The 17,966-nt window shown below is 43.6% G+C and overlaps 1 protein-coding gene across 2 annotated transcripts in view; it reads left to right on the forward strand.

Moving 5' to 3' along the window:
• LOC139050762 (octapeptide-repeat protein T2-like) overlaps positions 1–17,966 on the forward strand; it is a 58,533-nt gene that overhangs the window by 10,844 nt on the left and 29,723 nt on the right. Inside the window, exons 2-7 of one of the 2 annotated variants that reach the window (XM_070527477.1) lie at positions 954–1,188; positions 5,828–5,912; positions 6,340–6,473; positions 10,217–10,285; positions 10,386–10,595; positions 13,570–17,679. The exons of the other annotated variant lie outside the window; for it this stretch is intronic. Coding sequence (XP_070383578.1) covers positions 954–1,188; positions 5,828–5,904 — 312 coding nt within the window. The 3' untranslated portion in view covers positions 5,905–5,912; positions 6,340–6,473; positions 10,217–10,285; positions 10,386–10,595; positions 13,570–17,679. Of the gene's footprint in view, positions 1–953; positions 1,189–5,827; positions 5,913–6,339; positions 6,474–10,216; positions 10,286–10,385; positions 10,596–13,569; positions 17,680–17,966 lie in introns of those variants that run through there. 2 annotated transcript variants of the gene reach the window in all.

Raw genomic sequence — 17,966 nt, forward strand, 5'->3', positions numbered from 1 at the left:
GGTGCCTCCGCAAGTGCCCCGCCCCACCTTACATACTAGAAATTGTAAAGTCGCTTCCCGGTAGGGGAGGGTTTCTAATTTTTTTGGATCATTGTTAGTAACGTCGGGTATAGTTTCTGTGAAAAACTTATTTCTAGCCTGTTGCATTTTAGTTGATAGTTGACTTACATATTTGAGAATATATTCTTTGAAAGGCATTGTAATAATTTCAACGTGTGTGTTACTCAGTTTTCAGTAAAGGTGTTCCAAGGGGCCACCTTAAAGGTAATGACCCTTATGGAGAGGAACAAGTCAGTGGTAGCTGATGTCATAGAAGATGTGACTGGAACTGGCAGCCACACTGATGTAAGAACCATACAGTAGAGCAGAGAACTACTATGTAGGCAGGGACATTAATGGTAAGAAAAGTGACAGTGTGTGTGATAGTGGCCAACGGAATTCAAAAGCAGGTCAGTGACCAGAGTGTTGGCAGTGAAGACAAGAGATGTCTGGTGAAGCTAGACAGAGCAGCTTGGCACGAATCTTGGCAATGGCAGCTACATGCTGTAAAATGGAGCCAGTGACCGCAGTTTTGTGTGGATGCAAGCTATCGTAGCTCCTGTCCACACAAAATTCCTTGTTGGAACCAGTGATCTAGATGCCATGCTTCGTGTGCCTTTGTCTCTTGGCATTCTAAAAGTGTTTATGGTTAACAAATCTGCCTGAGTATTCCTCGTAATATGTTTTTTTCATTCGGAGCAGGCATCTTCAAAATTCGTTTACTTGATCGCCAACTGAGAATGCTGTTGTTGTTGTTGAGATGTTGAGATGTTGTTGAGATGAGCTGCCCTTCAGACACAACTGTCAGTTGAAATTGGTCACATTAATAAGCTGTGTTTACCTTATGTGCAGGATATGGCAGCACACTCTATAACCAGTTTCTCTTTACCCACACTTCCCATTTGCTCATTCAGGACAGAAAAAAACCTGCCTCTTGCTGCACTCATGGGAAGTCAACGAAACCTGTGCAGACAGAGGCCTCATGGCTGTTCAGCAGCAGTGTGGATGTTGCTGTTGAGACATCAAGAACCATTGACGTGTGTAAATCAACCCAGACGTCGCCTGTTGCTGTCAAGGTGCACATGTGGACAGAAACCACAGGTCTCGTTGAATCCAAGGACAGTGACACTCATTTGCCTGAGTTTCCCGGTAAGTGCTCAAATTTGTCTCAAATAAGAGACCTAAGGAGAATACACTCGAACCTTGGTATAATAAAGCTGAAGCAAGAGCCAAAATTACTTCCTTATATTTATTACATTCTTCCATTATTGCACTTTGCTGCAATATACTGCGTGTTTCACGCTGCTTGGGCCAATGATTACCAAAGGCTGGTAAAACTACCGCTGGCTGAAACCAATGACATATTGTTTGTCGTCACATGCACTGCAGTTGCACTACCCTCTCATGCTTCCCTCTGAATGCGCAGCGGCAGCGCCAGGTGGTGCTGCAAACTCCATTTGTGGCACGTGTCTGAATGTATTCAGGCAGGATTGTGCGAATATATCTGACTGGTTTGATTCCTCGCAACACCAGAGAATTTTGAGATTTTTTTTGTGATTGTCATGCCCAATGGTGCATACCCAGTTAGTTACCAAAGTAGTCATCCAAGAGATTCATTGAAGAGCAGGAGATACCCAGTGGGACATACCCAGTATCCTAGGTTTGTTGAAGAGCGGCAGATACTGTAAGATTCGTCGAACGATCTCGCCGCTGCCACCATTTGTTAGAGTTGTCGGACGATCTAAGAGCTGTAGGCCGATCTCACCGCTGCCATTCAGATGTAAGATTTGGCAGTCATAGCTGTAGGAAGGAGCTTGACTCTTCATCGGGACTTAGGAGAGCAGGATTTATTTACGTGTTATTTCACTTGAACCTCATGACAGTCTAGCGTGACTCCCAAATGGAGCCCGCAAGACGAGCATACAGCAAACAGCTTACGTGCACACAGCTCACGAGTACATTTCGAGCACGACAACGAGCACTCTCTAGCAGCCGACAATCGCTGCTTATAAGCACTCCGCTCGACGTCATTGTAGATGACCCGCCCTTTTGGAGGAGGCGGGCTCTCGACTTGGAGGAGGAGGGCTCACACATGCACACACAAACATACATAGGTGCAATGGTCCGGAGCCGACGTCAGAGGGGCTTTGTAGAACTCTGAGCCGTCCCGGGTAGCGTGCCCGGGTAGCACATTATCTTGCGTCTTAGTTGGCGCGTGGGAAGGAGCCTTCGTCGGCGTTCCTACGGCAACTCCCCCACTCATAGCAGAACAGGGCAGCGTTGTCGTGTTGCGCACAAAGCCTGCTTCGTCAAACTCGGAGCCGTCCCGGGTGGCGCGCCCGGGTAGCACAGTGTCTGGTGTCTCGAAAAGCGCATGGGGAGGTTCCACCAATTACCTCCTGTCGAGAACTCCCCTGAGCTGACCCCTCGCTACGTGGCTGCTGGTTATCCGCAGTTCTCTGAAGTGCGCCACCGTCCCGGTTGGATCGGAACACGTGCAGCGAGCTGAAATAGCTGCAGGCCGATCCTAACAATACCCAGTGGTACAACCCGATGACCCAAGTTAGTCCGACGGTTGGTTTTGAGCCTAGTTCCCTCAGCACTGCAGCCTGATGCTCTGCCTGTTGATTACACAGTGACCCTAGCTGGTATGAAAGATGTGAGCTGAAGGCAAACTTAGACATACCACAAACTGGGTGAAGTCTCCAAAGAATGATAACCACATTCAGATGGCAGGCAAGTGCTGTGCCATGGCGTGCCAGAGAACCATTGAGTACTTCCTATATGATGAAACTTTAATAAAACAGCAAGATAACTTTTGTTTTCTCAGTGTGCACAGCTTCCCTCAATGCACGCTGTGGTGAGAAAGACCATTGTTAGTGGTATGCTGGCCACAGCGTCTGAATTTGATGGGGGTGAAATGCAAAAACACCAGTGTACTTAGATTTAAGTGCACATTAAAGAACCCCAGGTGGTCCGAATTTGTGCAATCCCTCACTATGGCATGCATCATAATCAGATCATGGTTTTCGCACGTAAAACCCCATAATTTAAATCATTTAAATTTTTCTCATTATCATATTCGTCATTCATTGACACTGCATGTTAAGCAACTTACTCATGCCCGTAATTGCTCGTGAATCATAATGCATTCATATCAAAGCTGAACATCTGTGTTCAAATCTGAGTGGCTAATCTTTAAAAACGCTCATTCATCTAGATAAACAGCCATCTATTTGCTAAAAGGCATTGTCTACACAATATGCGAACTTGTTCCCTCTCTTCGGTACACAGGATATGAAGACGATTTGGTGTACAAGGCCACACATTGTTTTATATGCACAATATGTGTTATTCTGTGCAATCAGTAGTTAATCGTACAGTCAATAGCTGTACAACAAGCCCATTCCTCTCTTGCGGTGATTCAGACATTTAGCTGCACTCGGAAGGTGTCAAATGGCCTTGGAGCCAGTAACGCCATCTCTTTTGCACTCCGAAAACTGACCTTTGTAAATGGTCTATACGCATGAATTTATTATCCTGATCACTTTGGTCCATCTGAAGCCACTCCCATCCACATTTTCAGTATCTACTTGATTATAATGCACACTTTTTATTGAGATGGCATACTCCAGGCTAATTTTCATAGTTGCCATGATGTTCTGCATAACTTCCAAGTGTGATAAGAATGAATGGCCCATGTGCCATATGCTGTGTGTGCGTGGGCAAGCATGCAATGGTGAACCAAAAAGCATGGTAGCTTGATGCGCACCTAATGATCGAGATCACGTTATTTAGTGTGCACTAGGAGAAGAGAGCACATCCCTTACAAAAATTTTTATAGAAAGCCTATAGACAGTCTATAGACATTCTATGAACGATTTTGTAAGGGATAGCTGCCTGCCACGCGGCTGAATGTATACACAGCCCACATGCTGTACGTTGGAGGTTATCTGTGGTGGGTGCCAGGGCTAAAGGTGAACCAAGGTGGCTGGTGGCTTCATGAACTGTGTCTTCCTGCATGCCTAGTGCCGGAGGTTGCGTATTCTTGTTTCGAAGATACTGTGCTGTAAGCCTCAGTCCAAATCATTTGCTTTCATGGAAAAACATGCACACTCCTCGCTGCAAGCATTCCTTATCATAGAAACGTGACAGCGAGAGCTCGCAGTCATTGGATGAATATTGTTCTGTTGTTTGGTATGTGTAATTTCAAGTTTGTTTAGTTGGTAAGCGAATGTCTACTGCCATTTGTAGGGCCAATAAAACCATGAACATGACTTAGTGTAATCATATAATAAATCCCTATCGCTATCAGTACTTCGCCTTTCATGCGAAATGGCTGCTGAATTTTTTCAGAAAAATTCACTCAAATGTGGCGTGTATTAGAAATGGCTACAATATCCACAATATGGATACCACACTATGTGGTGTCCAATTTCCACCATTCATTCAATCTGGATTTCCACCTCCCATCCTCGGAGGCAGTCTCTTTTACCCCACTGCAGGTGCTAGCACCCCTTGTGAGCACCAGAAGTTTTTGGACACCACCTATAGTTGGTGTCCGTATCACACTTGCAGCGACTTCAGAGTAATGAAAACTGATCTCAGAGGCTGTACTATCTTTTTGTACTGTGGGTGCGGAAATTTGTCATGGCTTTTAGACAAGTGATGCCCGTTCCACTGTGGCAAGGATGCAATTTTTTTTTTCAACTAAACAAATTGTTATATTTCTCTTACCATAAAAATGTGATGGGGGAACATCCAAGGTTATGACACTTTTCATTTTAAGCCTTGAGAAATTGGGTGCGCGTTGCCATTGAGGGCACATTAAAATCGAGCAAATACGGTGCCTTTCCTTGGTTGTTGGTATTTTATACCTAGATGTCAACAGCTGTCTTTCCTAGGCATCACATTTCCTGCTAGTAGACAGTTTTAGTTTAAGAGTGTAATTGCGGGGTTACGTGAACTGCAGTGTTACCGTTTCTGCAAATAACCTTTTGCGGGAAGTGGGTTTTAGTTTAGTGTGATAGCGTTGTTTACGTCCCAAGAGTGCTATTCAATTGTGCTTCATATTTTTGCATGCATGGTGCACATAACTTATTTTATATATTCACCAAGCATTGCATGTGTGTACGAGAAGCAGCACACTGAAGACTAAAATTGCATTGTATTTGTCGTGTCACTAGCCATAGCTTCCTGCATACTTTCCATGCTGGCTAATTGCTTAGTGCCGCTGCCATCCCAGAAGTTTCTCGTGTTAGGCCTTGAAGCGTTCCAAATGAGAAACTATCTAGAAAATTGCGAAGTTGTCCATAATGCTCTGTTGTTCAAGCAGTGTGAGACTAAGCGAAAGCCATTTTACACACCCATTCGCTATGAATGAAGTTAATTATACAACAGAAATCCTCAATTCGGCTCAGAGCAAGGGGCTGCAAGTGCTGCCATAGTGCCATGCTATTTATGTAATCCATGTAAAGCAGTGAACATTAAAATTTCCAGAAATAGTGTGCATACGCGAAACGTCATGGGTCGTTTAGCGTTTTGCAGGTGCACATTTTAAGCTAATTATTCCCCTAAGCCCACTATTAGTATAAACTAAAGCAATCTAATGGTGACTTCTTGCTAGTGATTGTGTAAAAAATGGGGCCCTTTCTTGTAAAGATTGTTTTCATTTCCTATTCTTTCTCCTTGGTCATTAGCTTGCACAAAGCTTTACCTCTACCCATATCAGGAATCCCACCAATTTCCTCATGACTAGATCAAGAAACTAACGTCTTTCTTCATACAGCTCCGTACATGTGTGGAATGCCAAGGCTTACCAACAAGAATGAGATCCCTAAAGTTGCCACCTTGTACTTCATCTAGTAGATGGCGTAAGTGCTGCCAGGAAGCTTTATCGTCATTGCACAATTGTACTATTCATGTGATTAGCATACTTAGGATTTTTGATGCACTTTACAGGGTGTCTGTCTGTGCCTAGATGTTTTCCCACCAACTTGGGTCACTGGGTAGTCAATGGTCTAATGGGTAGCGTATTGCTCTGCTGGCTTGAGAGAACTGGATTCGAGACAAACCATTGGACCAACTTCCTGGGACACAACTTAAAAGGGCAATGTTAAATCAACTTGGACTGTTCAAACACCACTCCAGAAACATTACAGTGCTTGATTCATGCCAAGAAAATACTTTAAGGGAAAATCGCGTCTGAAAGGTCTGCATAACTTTAGCACAATTCAAATCACCCAACCCCGAGCGGCGTCGGTCCTGTTCCTCTAAGTGTACCATTCTCTATATTTACAGCAATGTGACAGCACGTGTGTGGATTGCTCCACTAGCTGTGCAGCTGTTCGAAAGCTGTACCATGGATCATGCATTGTGCGCTGGTGCACCAAAACAGGCCCACGAAGATTATTTCCTGTTCCTAAAGACAACAGGTGAGCGTGCAGTTTTTGTCCTGGCTTTTGTTTGTGCTAATCGAGTGTGCAGCCCTGTGTAACTGCTTTGCAGTGAGCTACCAGCGAATATATTGATATAATAAAGCTGATTTGAGAAGAGCAAGGTGGTGCTATAATAATTCTTTATCAAAAAGCAGCGAATATAAAGCACTTGAGGCATCTAGCTTGAACTTCACTCACCATTATTTAAAAACGCATTTATGAGACTCAATGTAGAAGTACCACAAATTGCAATGTGCCAAGAAAGACTACAAAATGAGCTAAGTCTTGCACAATCCCTTTATCTCCTTGGTACTTTTCATTTTCACTTACTGTTCCCACAGAATGGAAGCTTTCCTAAAGTATGCTGAAAGGCCACAGCTGATAGGGTTGCCCAAGGAAGTAGTGCATTATTACAGAGTCTGCTAGCCGCACTTCACAGAATTTGACTACAAGGACATGGCAAAAACCAAATTTAGACGGTTGGCAGTGTTATCCATAAAGGCTCCAGATGAGTCGAAAGGTAAGAAAGAGAAAAAGAATAAAGCTTTTATGGAAGGGCTAGGTGAACTTTATATGACAGTGCACATTACTTGATTACTTCATCTTCAATGAAGCATTTCATGTGCATTATACATAACATTCCAAATGCTGGTTTTAATATTAATGAGCACAGCTATTGTGCAGCAGTGCTGTTCCATTTAATTGTAAAGAAACAGTGTGCTCGCAGTGACAGCTGTAAGGTTTTTTTTGTTTACTGTGTGGTGACCACGAACACTTCACTTTTGAAGCTTCTCAAAAAGATTAACTGCATTGCAGTCTGTGCAGACATGAATATAGCTTTCTCTAAATATATCAGTTTGCTTTCAGGCAAGAGAGAGAGAAACAACTTTATTTTGCCACTGCAGGGTAGGAAGTTAGGGCAGGTAGGCCTAGTGTGGCCCCCAGGTGGGGGCGACGTCTTGGGCCCACGAGACGAGTGCGAGTTGCGTTTTCTTGTCTTGCCTTGTCAGCAGCTGGTTCCAACCCTCTTCGGAGAGAACTTGCAGTAATGATCGTGGGAGGCAAAGGAGTGAACCTTGAGCAGCCCCATTCACCTCTCTCGGGAGCACTTTTGCACTATGAAAGCACTAGGCTTCACTTAATCTATTCGTCCTCTCGTGGTTGTAAAAATTATGTTCTAGTTAACTAGTACAAGAAAGCAGTAGCCTGTGTGGGGCCTTAGCAGTTTACATTTATGGCATAATCCGGCATGAGCCCTAGATTAAAGGGAGCCTGAAACGATTTTGACATTTGTGTAAAGCAGTCAGTGGTGAAAGTCCTGATCATTAAGAGGCACATTTAAGTGCTCTGTGCGAAAGCGTCGATACGATCTCGACTGGGTGAGGTGGGTCTTCACCACAAGAACTGGGAGATGACGATGAAGGCGGGCTTTGTGATAATGAAAAAAAATGTCGAAAAGAATGTATTCACTTCGTTGGTACATGGTTGTGACTCTGTTTGTCTTGAACGGTTCTGCCTAACATGGGCGCGAGACTGCCTTAAGTAAACCCTTGCAGTCTTGTGGTCATCAGTGTCTCCTTGGGAAACTTAGGGAAGTGTCACTGCCTTTGTCACGTAGTGAGGTCAATGACCTATTCCCCTTCATGTCTTCTCCTTTGGGCCCTGCCCTTGGTGTCTGCTCAAGGCGTAGGTGTGTGACGCTTGACGTGGATGTGGAAGTTGACGTGGACTGCTTAAACACTATTCCAGAAACCTCGCAATGCTTGTTTCATGCCAAGAAAAGGCTTAGCTTACGAGAACGTTGCATCTGAAGGGTCCAAATACCTTTATCGCAATTCAAATCTCCTACCACCCTACTGCAGAGTGGTGACGTTGCATACGCCATAACTATCCTTTGCTGCCGTTGATGAGTAAAAGAGGGTCCGACAGACGGCCGTACCGGTGCAGCTGCTTTTGGTCAAGTGGCGTGAACCGTTCGGGCATCATGCGACGTCACCAGGCCAAAGTGCACACCCACAAGGACTTCATCTTAAAAGAGATCTGCAATGTTTGCAATGCGCGCAGTGCCGGTAGCTTCGTATGCGCTGTGCTTTTGACGTTTTGTTCACGTTGAAGCGAGAGATGCACGAAGGTCAATTCGATCGCTGCTGCTGCCACGATTCCTCACTCCAGCATTTTGACAGCCAGTTTCTGCACTCATCGAGCGAGATGTGTTCATGTTTATACCCATGAGCGTGTGACATTGTGCTTGTTAATTTAGCTAAAACATGGCGGCAGGCTAGTTGGTTTGAATTCATGATACAATGTTTAAGCGCAACTGAACGAGGATGTCAAAAGAATCGCACACAGAAACAGCGGTGTCTCTGTGTGTGTGTTCCTACATCCTCGTTCAATCGCGCTTACATATTATATCGTCGTTAATTCAGTTAGTAAGAAAATGTTTACAAGATTGTACAGACGATAAAACTACTATCCTTGCTTCGTATAGCTATCTACTAATTTGCTATTACAATCAGTGCTCTGCCTATTGAGCAAAACTGTGACTTTCTTTCTTCCTAAAATATTAGGTGCACATTAGATCTCTACTTTGTTCAAGAGCTTTAATGTAATTTCTACCTTAGTCTGCTAATTTAGACACATAGAAAGCAGGTTTGATTCGGGAGTGTGCTAGTTTCTGGCAAATACTGCCAAATGGATCAGTTGCGTATTTCGACATACTTTATGCGTCTTGTTTAATTTGACCTGCCAGACAATTGTCGAGCCAAAGGAGCACCATAAACAGCTGTATGGTAGTTTGTTCATTGGATTTACGCTTGCACCAATGTGGCTAGCACCTAGCGGGCTTTGTCTCTTATTTTGCCTCATGTAGCACAAGCCAGTGAACATTGCACATCGTGCTGGCGCGTAGCTATCCGCCACGCCAAGTTTCCTGAAGGTTCACTCCATGTCACCCAGGCTTAACGAGAAAAACTGCATAGAAAAAAGATGCAGGAACACTCAGTTTAAATCAACCAGAAGCAGACATTTGTGTCACTGCATGAAGGAGGTGGGAAGTAACGATGTTTGCACGGTGTAAATGTTTTCGGCTTGAGAGGGTAATGGTTTAACCACTTGTATTTGTTTGATATTGTGCTGACATATAACTCTTGTGAGAAAGCATTCCTTGAGAGGTGCCCTCTGTCTAGGCATACAATAAAAACTGTTTCAGAGACCCTTTAATGCAAACCCATTCACTTGTGCACATGCTGAACGAGAAGGTGGGAAACCAAGGTGCCCATTTTTTGTCAGTTGTGAAAAGATGGAGCCCACGAAAGCATGGGCGAAATAATTTGTTTTAGTTGTAATGTGGAAATGATTAGGTAATGGGAATGAAAATGGAGGAAAAAGCAACTTGCCGTCAGTAGGAATCGAACCCTTGTCTTCTGCATTATGTGTGCGAGGCTCTACCATTGAGCTGTCTCATCAGCTGTTTCCAAATCGACATTCTTGGGTATATATATACGTACACAAGGTTTGGTCCTATGAGTCTTAGTGAGCGCCACTTATAGTCATGGTGGTGAATGTAACACAAAACTTAGTGTGGATGCAGTTAATGCTGGTGACCTGTGCTTTTATTCTCGTAACTTAGAAGCATATTTTGTGCTTGTTACTGCCACTTATCCTTGTTTGCTGTTGCTTGGTGCAACTCATTAGTGTGAAATGTGAACTCAGTAACTAGGCCTCTGTGTAATTTTTTCCAGGTGATGCTGCTAGCCCTGGGCACCTGCAGGAGCTGCCACCTCAACCAGGGCCATCTGGGCTATGAAAAGGTGACCCGCTTTGTTGCAGAACATTACAGAGCATAAGTGCGGTTTCATGACCCATCTATGTGAAGTCTTTTCATCATGAGGTCAAATTTCTGTTGTACAGATCCCATCAAGTCCACCTGCTGCTTCAGTGAGGCCACTTCCCAGTTGACACAGGCGGAGCTCCTTCATGCGTGGATCTCCTGGAAGATGCAGTCAGAGAATGTGGCATACAACTACACAGCCACTCAGTTCACTCAACAGCAGCCTTTGCAGCCCATTTCAGTCAACAGCAACAACAAGCAGTTCAGTCAGCAATCGCCGCCAGAAAGAGGTGCGATGAGTGTTTTCGTGCAAAATTCATTCCACTCTTAGTCATTTAAAATCGCGTACCAATGGAGAGACAGTTCTGCTAAGCTTCAGGACGTAACGAAGCAAGGTGTCAAACCAGAATGTTTTCATACTTTTTTTTTATACCTGTTGAACGAGTTCACTTTTGTAGCAGTTTAGGCAGTTCATGTTCCCAGTGCTTAAAAGGACACTAAAGGCAAACATTGAGTCAAGCTAAAGTGGTAGATTACCGCTAAAGAATTTCTAAAGCGTCAATATTGTCGGGAACAGAGCCTTAATAATAGAGAAATTCTGGTAAATGCAGGACATGATTAGAAACGCCTCCGGGACATTCAACTACTTGCCCGATGACGAAGGCACTCCTCATTTAAATTATGTCACTAGTACTCAAGCACTCGCTGCAAAAAAACATCCTTGTATAGTATAATAAGACAAAATAAAATGCTGCTTGTCCAGTTCTATTCCATTTTTAGAGAAAAGAACTCATTGCAATTGCCCTTCACAATGACGCGGGCAGTCGAGAGGTTTCGTTTTCGCTCGACTCCACGCCGCCCGTGCTTTCGTGTTTCAGTAGTTTTGTTATCGTGTAGTGCTGCGCTGGTTTTGCTGGCTCACGAAACTCGCACACACTGCACGTAGCAGAGAACTCAACTTCCATGTGATGTTGCGGGATGCCCGAACGGCCTGCACCACTTGACAAAAAGCAGCTGCAGCGGCGAATTCACCACTCTGTCTTGGCTCGGTACCGCCGTCTGTTGGGCGCCGTTTTACTCGCTGACGGCAGCAAGGGGTGGTGATGGCATACGCAATGTCACCACTCCCCCTGGTGAGGTGGCGGGAGGTTAGAATTTCGAAAAAGTTATTCGGACCCTTCAGATGCAATTTTCTCAAAACTAAGTCTTTTCTTGGCATGATGCCAGCGTCACGAAGTTTCTGGAATGTTATTTAAACAGTCCACATCGACTTAGTATTTGCCTTTAATGCCCATTTAACAATTTATTTATTTATTTAATTTATTTATTTATGTACTCTCCTACCCACAGTGCCATTTAGGCATTACAGTGGGGGGGGGGGTTACATACATTAATGTAAACAGCTTATGGCATCCAATAAACAGCATTAAACTATATAATACAATGAAAGAGAAAAAAAAAGCGCAAGGGAACAAAAATCGTACATCAGGATATCTATGGATATATATGGTACATGACCACGCAAACTGGATATCTTTTCCCATAAGAATCTGACGTAGCAGAAAGGAATGAAAACTGCTTGAGGATGCATTAAAGAAAACAGGAATATGTTGCAGTACAGAACATAGTGTGGAATATGTGAATGGAAGTCTTTCTGTACAGCTGATAGGGTGATAGTACAGCTGATCTGTGGTGTAACTTGCCGATTGCAACAGTGGCCCCATTTCTGGCGAAATGGGGGCATGGGCAAAGGAACTGTTACTTGATAACAGATTGATGTAAGTCAGACATTATTAACTGCACTGTACTTTTTGTTAAAAAATAATTTATAGGCATTCGCACTTTTTTTCCATGAATATTGTGATGTAAAGAAAGTTAACTTTTACAAACGGCACTGCCTTCGCAGAAGCGAGAGGAACGGAAAAATGGCACCTTTTTATTGCGCTGCACCACACGCGAGTACATTCGTGTGCATTCGAGTATGTTCGCGTGAATGATTAGATGCACGCTGCTGTGTACTACTTAATTGACTTTCTAAAAGTTATTGTTGATTTTCTTGAAGCAACATTGCCCACAACAACATAACCGTCATGGTTGATAATATCTCTCCTCATTTTAATTAAATGCTCTTGTTGTGAGCATAGCTAAACAAATCAAGCAGAACAATTTTATTGTGTGACTATCGCTTGATAAAGTCCTACCTCGTAGGAAAGTCACACCCAACACGAACATGCGTTTCTCATATCCGAGAGTAACTACAAGCAGACATTGATAACTGCTGGTATTGGGGAGAAAAATTTTAGATTTGGTTTATTATAGTATCTGATAATTCATTATATTCGTGTTTATTATGTTGAGGTTTAAATTTGTTATACAGTTCCATTTTCTATTAGCATACACATGTGCAACTTGCTAGTCGCTAAGGCCTGCAGTAAGATCTGAAAGTATTTTAACATGTGAAAGTATATTCATTGTTGCAATGTTCATTTTTTCTTGCCACGTAAAAGGGCACCTAAACATTTTGAGTAGGTGGGCCAGTTGGTGTTTCAGTATAGTAATGAAAGTTAGAGTGCAGCAAAAGATGAAGAAAGAGACACACAACACAAGATCTTACTCCTGATTTTTACTGCATGCTTGTGATTTCTTACTGAGCATGCATGCAGTGAAAATCAGTCTAGAGTGAGAACTTGTGTTGTCTAACCTTTCCTCCATCTTTTGCTGCGCTCGAAGTTTCATTGCCATAAAATTTTACTCGGCAAGCAAAATTAACCATAACCATACTTGGTGCTGCTATTTATCTTCCCAAAATGAGCACACGTCGCTTTTTAAAAGTTTTCAATTGTGCCAAGTTGCCTGCTGAAAATAGAACTGTGTTCAAGGTTTACCAATATTCATACACATTAATGTGCAAGGCGTGTAGCAGGGAAACTTGGGCTAGTTGATGAACATTCATACTTTACAAAACTGTGCCAAAATGGATGAGAACAAAGAAAGGCCGCGCTCTTATGTGTACGTACCTTTCTTGAGCTTTATTTCTTTTACTACGTACAGTATTGTCAAGTATGCAAAAGGCCTTGTCATTCCAATTTGTCGCCAGTGTTGCCGAGCGTCAAACATTGCTTTGTGTGGCACTTCACTAATACTTTGGATTGTATATGTTCTTGCACTTTCCACCAATTTTATCACTGTTACTACTGTAGTATTCATGTTCACTGCCAATATTCCTTGGCAGCGCAGGGCACTAAAATTTCTACTATATTTCAGGGGTGATTCTAGTCGGTGCGAGTTTGACGGGAGCGAACCTTCAAGTGGTGCCACGGTGTCTCGCAGCTGATGATTCCTTCTGCCAGAGTCAACTGCCCAGCGCAAGTGGGAACCAGTGCCATTTCTTGTGAAGAGGCAAGCCCTCTCGCTGCCGCAGTGAAGTGAACGGGTGTTGCATACGCCTGCACATTTTGCTTGCAAGAATTTCAGGAGATAAGATCCGTCCCCGCCGATGTGGAGGAGTGGCCGTGCTCGCAGCCATCTCAGTGTCACTTGTGCTCTAGCCTTGTTCAGGCTGGAGCACAGCACAGACCCATCTCAAGGAATCAGGAATGAAGTGTCCTTTTGGTGGGCACACAATTGGCACAAGGACCTGAACGATGATGCAACACGTAAAGTGGCACATGACTGTGAAGCAGTTCACATCCAGCGTCTTCCAATTATCCTTCACCAACGAGTATTATCTTCTCACGCATGTTTGGTGGCGCCACCTGGTGCAAAACTTATACAAGTGTGGCTGGTGTCGAAAGTCATACTTTGTAAGAAAAGTCTGCGAATTCATGTAGGTCGACTCACTGGTGAGCAGCTTGGCTGCTTCACTAGCTTTGAGGGCAAGTCGACATTCCAGCGGCACATGTGGTATCATGATTGCCGAGGAGCAGCAGTGTACAAGTCTGTTGTGTGCTCACATGTGTTTGTGAATGAGTGGAGTCAATCCAACCGGGTCTTCATTACTTTCAGATTCAAGCTTTTCGTTTCACACGCATTTGTGCAAACTAGGAACTGTCTTGAAAATCTCTCACTGAGCAGAGGTTCAGCATGACCCCTGACCTTTTGCAGTCTGATACCTTTGCGAGCAAGCTGCTGAAATTTGGTTTGTATTGTCTTGAATTGACTGTAAGTCGGCACATTATGGTGTTGGTCGGTGAGGTAGCACCATGTATGTGCCCGTCTAGTATGGTATAGCTCATTGTTGGCACTGTGCAGCGAGATGTGCATGCATTGTAAATTGCGGTAATTGTTTAATTAACACTTGTGGGGAAGTCTCAGCACTGAGGACCCAGGTGGCGGGGCTCAACCGCTGCTAAACTGCTGTTCTTCCTCTTCTATGCCACACAACCTCTCTGGGGCTGTCCGCTCTTGCATACTCGGCACCACCTCCCCGCACACTGTAGTAGCTTATTTAAGACCTGCATTATCTTCCAAAACCTTGACACGGTGCATGTCATACACGAGTGAGGCATATAGCGTTCTGCTCACACTGTGTGCTGTGCCATGACTCCTCGGTTTGCAAAACCACCGACTTCATTTAGAAATATGTAATTATTATTGCGTACCAATATTGTTGTTACTGGTATTTGTTTCTTTTGATACAAATGTTGGTGCCAGTGCCCCTGTGTGACATTCTTGCTTTGCCTTGATTTTTTTTTTACTTTTTCAAGGCCTACTACAGTGCAGCCCACTTATAACAATATCAAGAAATTTGATCGTTATAACCGACCATTGCTATATCAGGACTGCCATAAAGAAAGAAGAAAAAAAAAGATGCCGAACATACCTTTGTAGCTCCGAAACCAAATTTGCCATGTACTATAAAAAATTGGCATTGTAGAAAGTAGGCTATGAAAAATAAAACGTTTATTTATACCTCTAAGCAGCATGTCAAGCGTTAGGAAAAAATAGTTCGTTTCAGGTTCACAACCGCAGTGTGCATTGCGTCCAGCGGCTGCGCGAACACTGGTGGCTATAATTTAGCATGCATGAAATCATTGAGCAACTCTATTGACGACAGTGCACTTTGCGTGAACGTTGGGGTCGGTGTGAAAGATGGGCCACTGTGAATATTGTCGTTGCTACTGCTGCTGCTGTCGTCACCTCCGGCGCACCACGCCGCCGTCTCTGTCACAACAACAATCGCCTCTTCGGAGATTCTTCGCAGAACGAGCCAGCGCTATCTGCACTCTGAAACTCCTGCATAGAAGCACCAGCTATATTATAGCCAGTAGCGACGTGTTCCCAGACTTAATGTCAGTGGCTGCCACCATGTTGGTTCCACACATGGGGGGTTTCACCCTCGTGCACGAAACCCGCGTTTTCCGTTGATCAGCATGATCACTGGTTCTAGCCTTCGTAATTGTGGTGGAGCTCACACTTTTTCAGAATCGTCTTTATCGTTGACTGCGCGAGCTTGTACTATGAGTCTTGCAAAATTTGCAGCTTCGTCCCAAGCGACATAACTTTGTGCTTTGTCGGTGCGCCGACCGCTGCTTCCGTGGCGCATTTCCGCACTCGCTGAGAAAGAGAGGGATAAAGTCCATCAGTGTGGATATTTGGGCTTGTTGGTGCAACATTTTGCAGTTATTTCATGTAGCGCAAACAGCACAAGGACGTAGAGGAGAAAACAGACACACATACAGGTGCGAATAGGCGGAATAGGGAGACTGTAGAAATGGAGTGCGGACGCGGTCTGCTTCGTGCGTTCTTTTTTTTCTGGATGCTTGCCGGCGACATGGACGCGAAGCAGCTGGTGCCATCTTGTGGCATGCTGCACCAACTTGCAATGTTCTCTGTGGCTTTCACAATCGTTGCGCTGGCAGGACATGCTGTGCTGTAATGGCAGCAGATACAAACTCACATAGGCAAACTTTTTGCCCCGTCTCATTTAAGGGGAACTTAGCAATGAAAATTTCACGATTATTCTGCATGGAAAATGCTGCCCAAAGGCAGAATTTCAATCGTTATGTCCGGTATGCAGTGAATAACATATCGTTATATTCAGATTTTTTTCTCATAGCCCTAATACATAAGTTGATACTCGTAAGTCGACTCATCGTTATAACCAATATATCGTTATATGTAGTTTCGTTATAAGTGGACTGCACTGTACTGCTATTCTGTTACACATTTTTCAATTTCACTTAGGATCAGTTTGCTTTGTATATTTATACACATTGCTTTCCTACTGCTACCAAGTTCTTAGTTCCTGTCCCTCACAGTGTCCTTGTGCCATTTCCTGTGATAATAGTTATCAAACTAGTGCCTCAGAACCAACATCATTCATCAGGAGTAACCTTCGCATAGCACAAACCTGAACCACAGAGCCCTAACAGTCTCTGTAGTGCTCTGTTTTATACTTCGCAGGCCATTCTGCATGAGCAATGAGAGTAGTGGCATTATAGAAGTCTCACTTTGTGTGGTTCACTGTGCACTTGTCTAGGATCTGTGACAATTTCTATGAAGTAACTACTTCGCATATTACAAATACAACTTGTAGTCTTGCGTTTACATCAAGTCACATATTTGTGTACATTTGTGCTTCCAGTAACCAATGCACTATGTTTTGGTCGCAAGCAGAGGCTGTGCACTATGGCCACTGGTGACAGAAACATGTCACTTCTCTTGTTTGTTGGTAAAGAGGTTCAGCTCTGTGATGCCTTCCATGTTATATAATTATGTGATATTTTGCTACGTGAGATAGGCGACATAATGCTCTGTTGAATTACACGATGCATACCTATATTTTTCTTTCACATGTTATGCACAGTTTTTTATCGCATGTGCAAGCAGTGAGAGTAGCGTCACCTGCTATAAAGTAATATATGACCAGTTCTCACCCTCTTCATGAGGAGCAGCTCTGAAAGAGAAACAGCGACTCTAAAGGTGCTGCTGCGTTACATGAAACATGCCTGGTTGGACACAAATTGTGACTGGGTAACATGATGTACTGTGTGATGTTTTTTGTCTATTTGTGACACTGACAGCATGTGTGACATGTGACATTGTGATACACAGTGTGTCTACACAAATGGTCTTATGTCATCCTTTATTTTCTCTCATCTTCCATGCCACATTTCTCCTTCCCTAGTACAGGCTAGCCAGGAAAAGATTCTGTGGCTAACCTCCCTGTCTTTTCTTTTTTACCTCTCTCTTTGCATATCACTTTCTGACATTTGATACTGTATCATGACCAAGACAAAGCGACAACACGGAATCATGGAGTCAGCAGTTGTTGTTTTAAGGGTGCAATCTGGAATAGACACCACCTTCATAAACATGCAGATTTGGATAGCATTTATTGCTGTGCGTAATGAAAGAAATTTGTGCCAACTTTTTCTTTTCAACTTGTTTTCTTCTTCTGGTCGTTTTCTTTTTTCCTGGAACACTGCTGCTGTTGCATGACTTGGCACATCATCAGAAATTGGCCTTCTGAATTATGGAGCCTTGTTTGTTTATGCAGAGTGTGAAGGTAATGCTCCCAACGTAACGGGAAGCTACTTGGTGCTGAAAAAGTGGGTGATTCATGACTAGAATGTGCAACATAACTATATATGAAAAAACAGGAAAAAGTTCCACTCTGAACTAATTTTGTCCCACAATTTTGGACATATCTTGAAACT

This window comes from Dermacentor albipictus, chromosome 10 (assembly GCF_038994185.2).
Source record: "Dermacentor albipictus isolate Rhodes 1998 colony chromosome 10, USDA_Dalb.pri_finalv2, whole genome shotgun sequence".
Taxonomy (NCBI): domain Eukaryota; kingdom Metazoa; phylum Arthropoda; class Arachnida; order Ixodida; family Ixodidae; genus Dermacentor; species Dermacentor albipictus.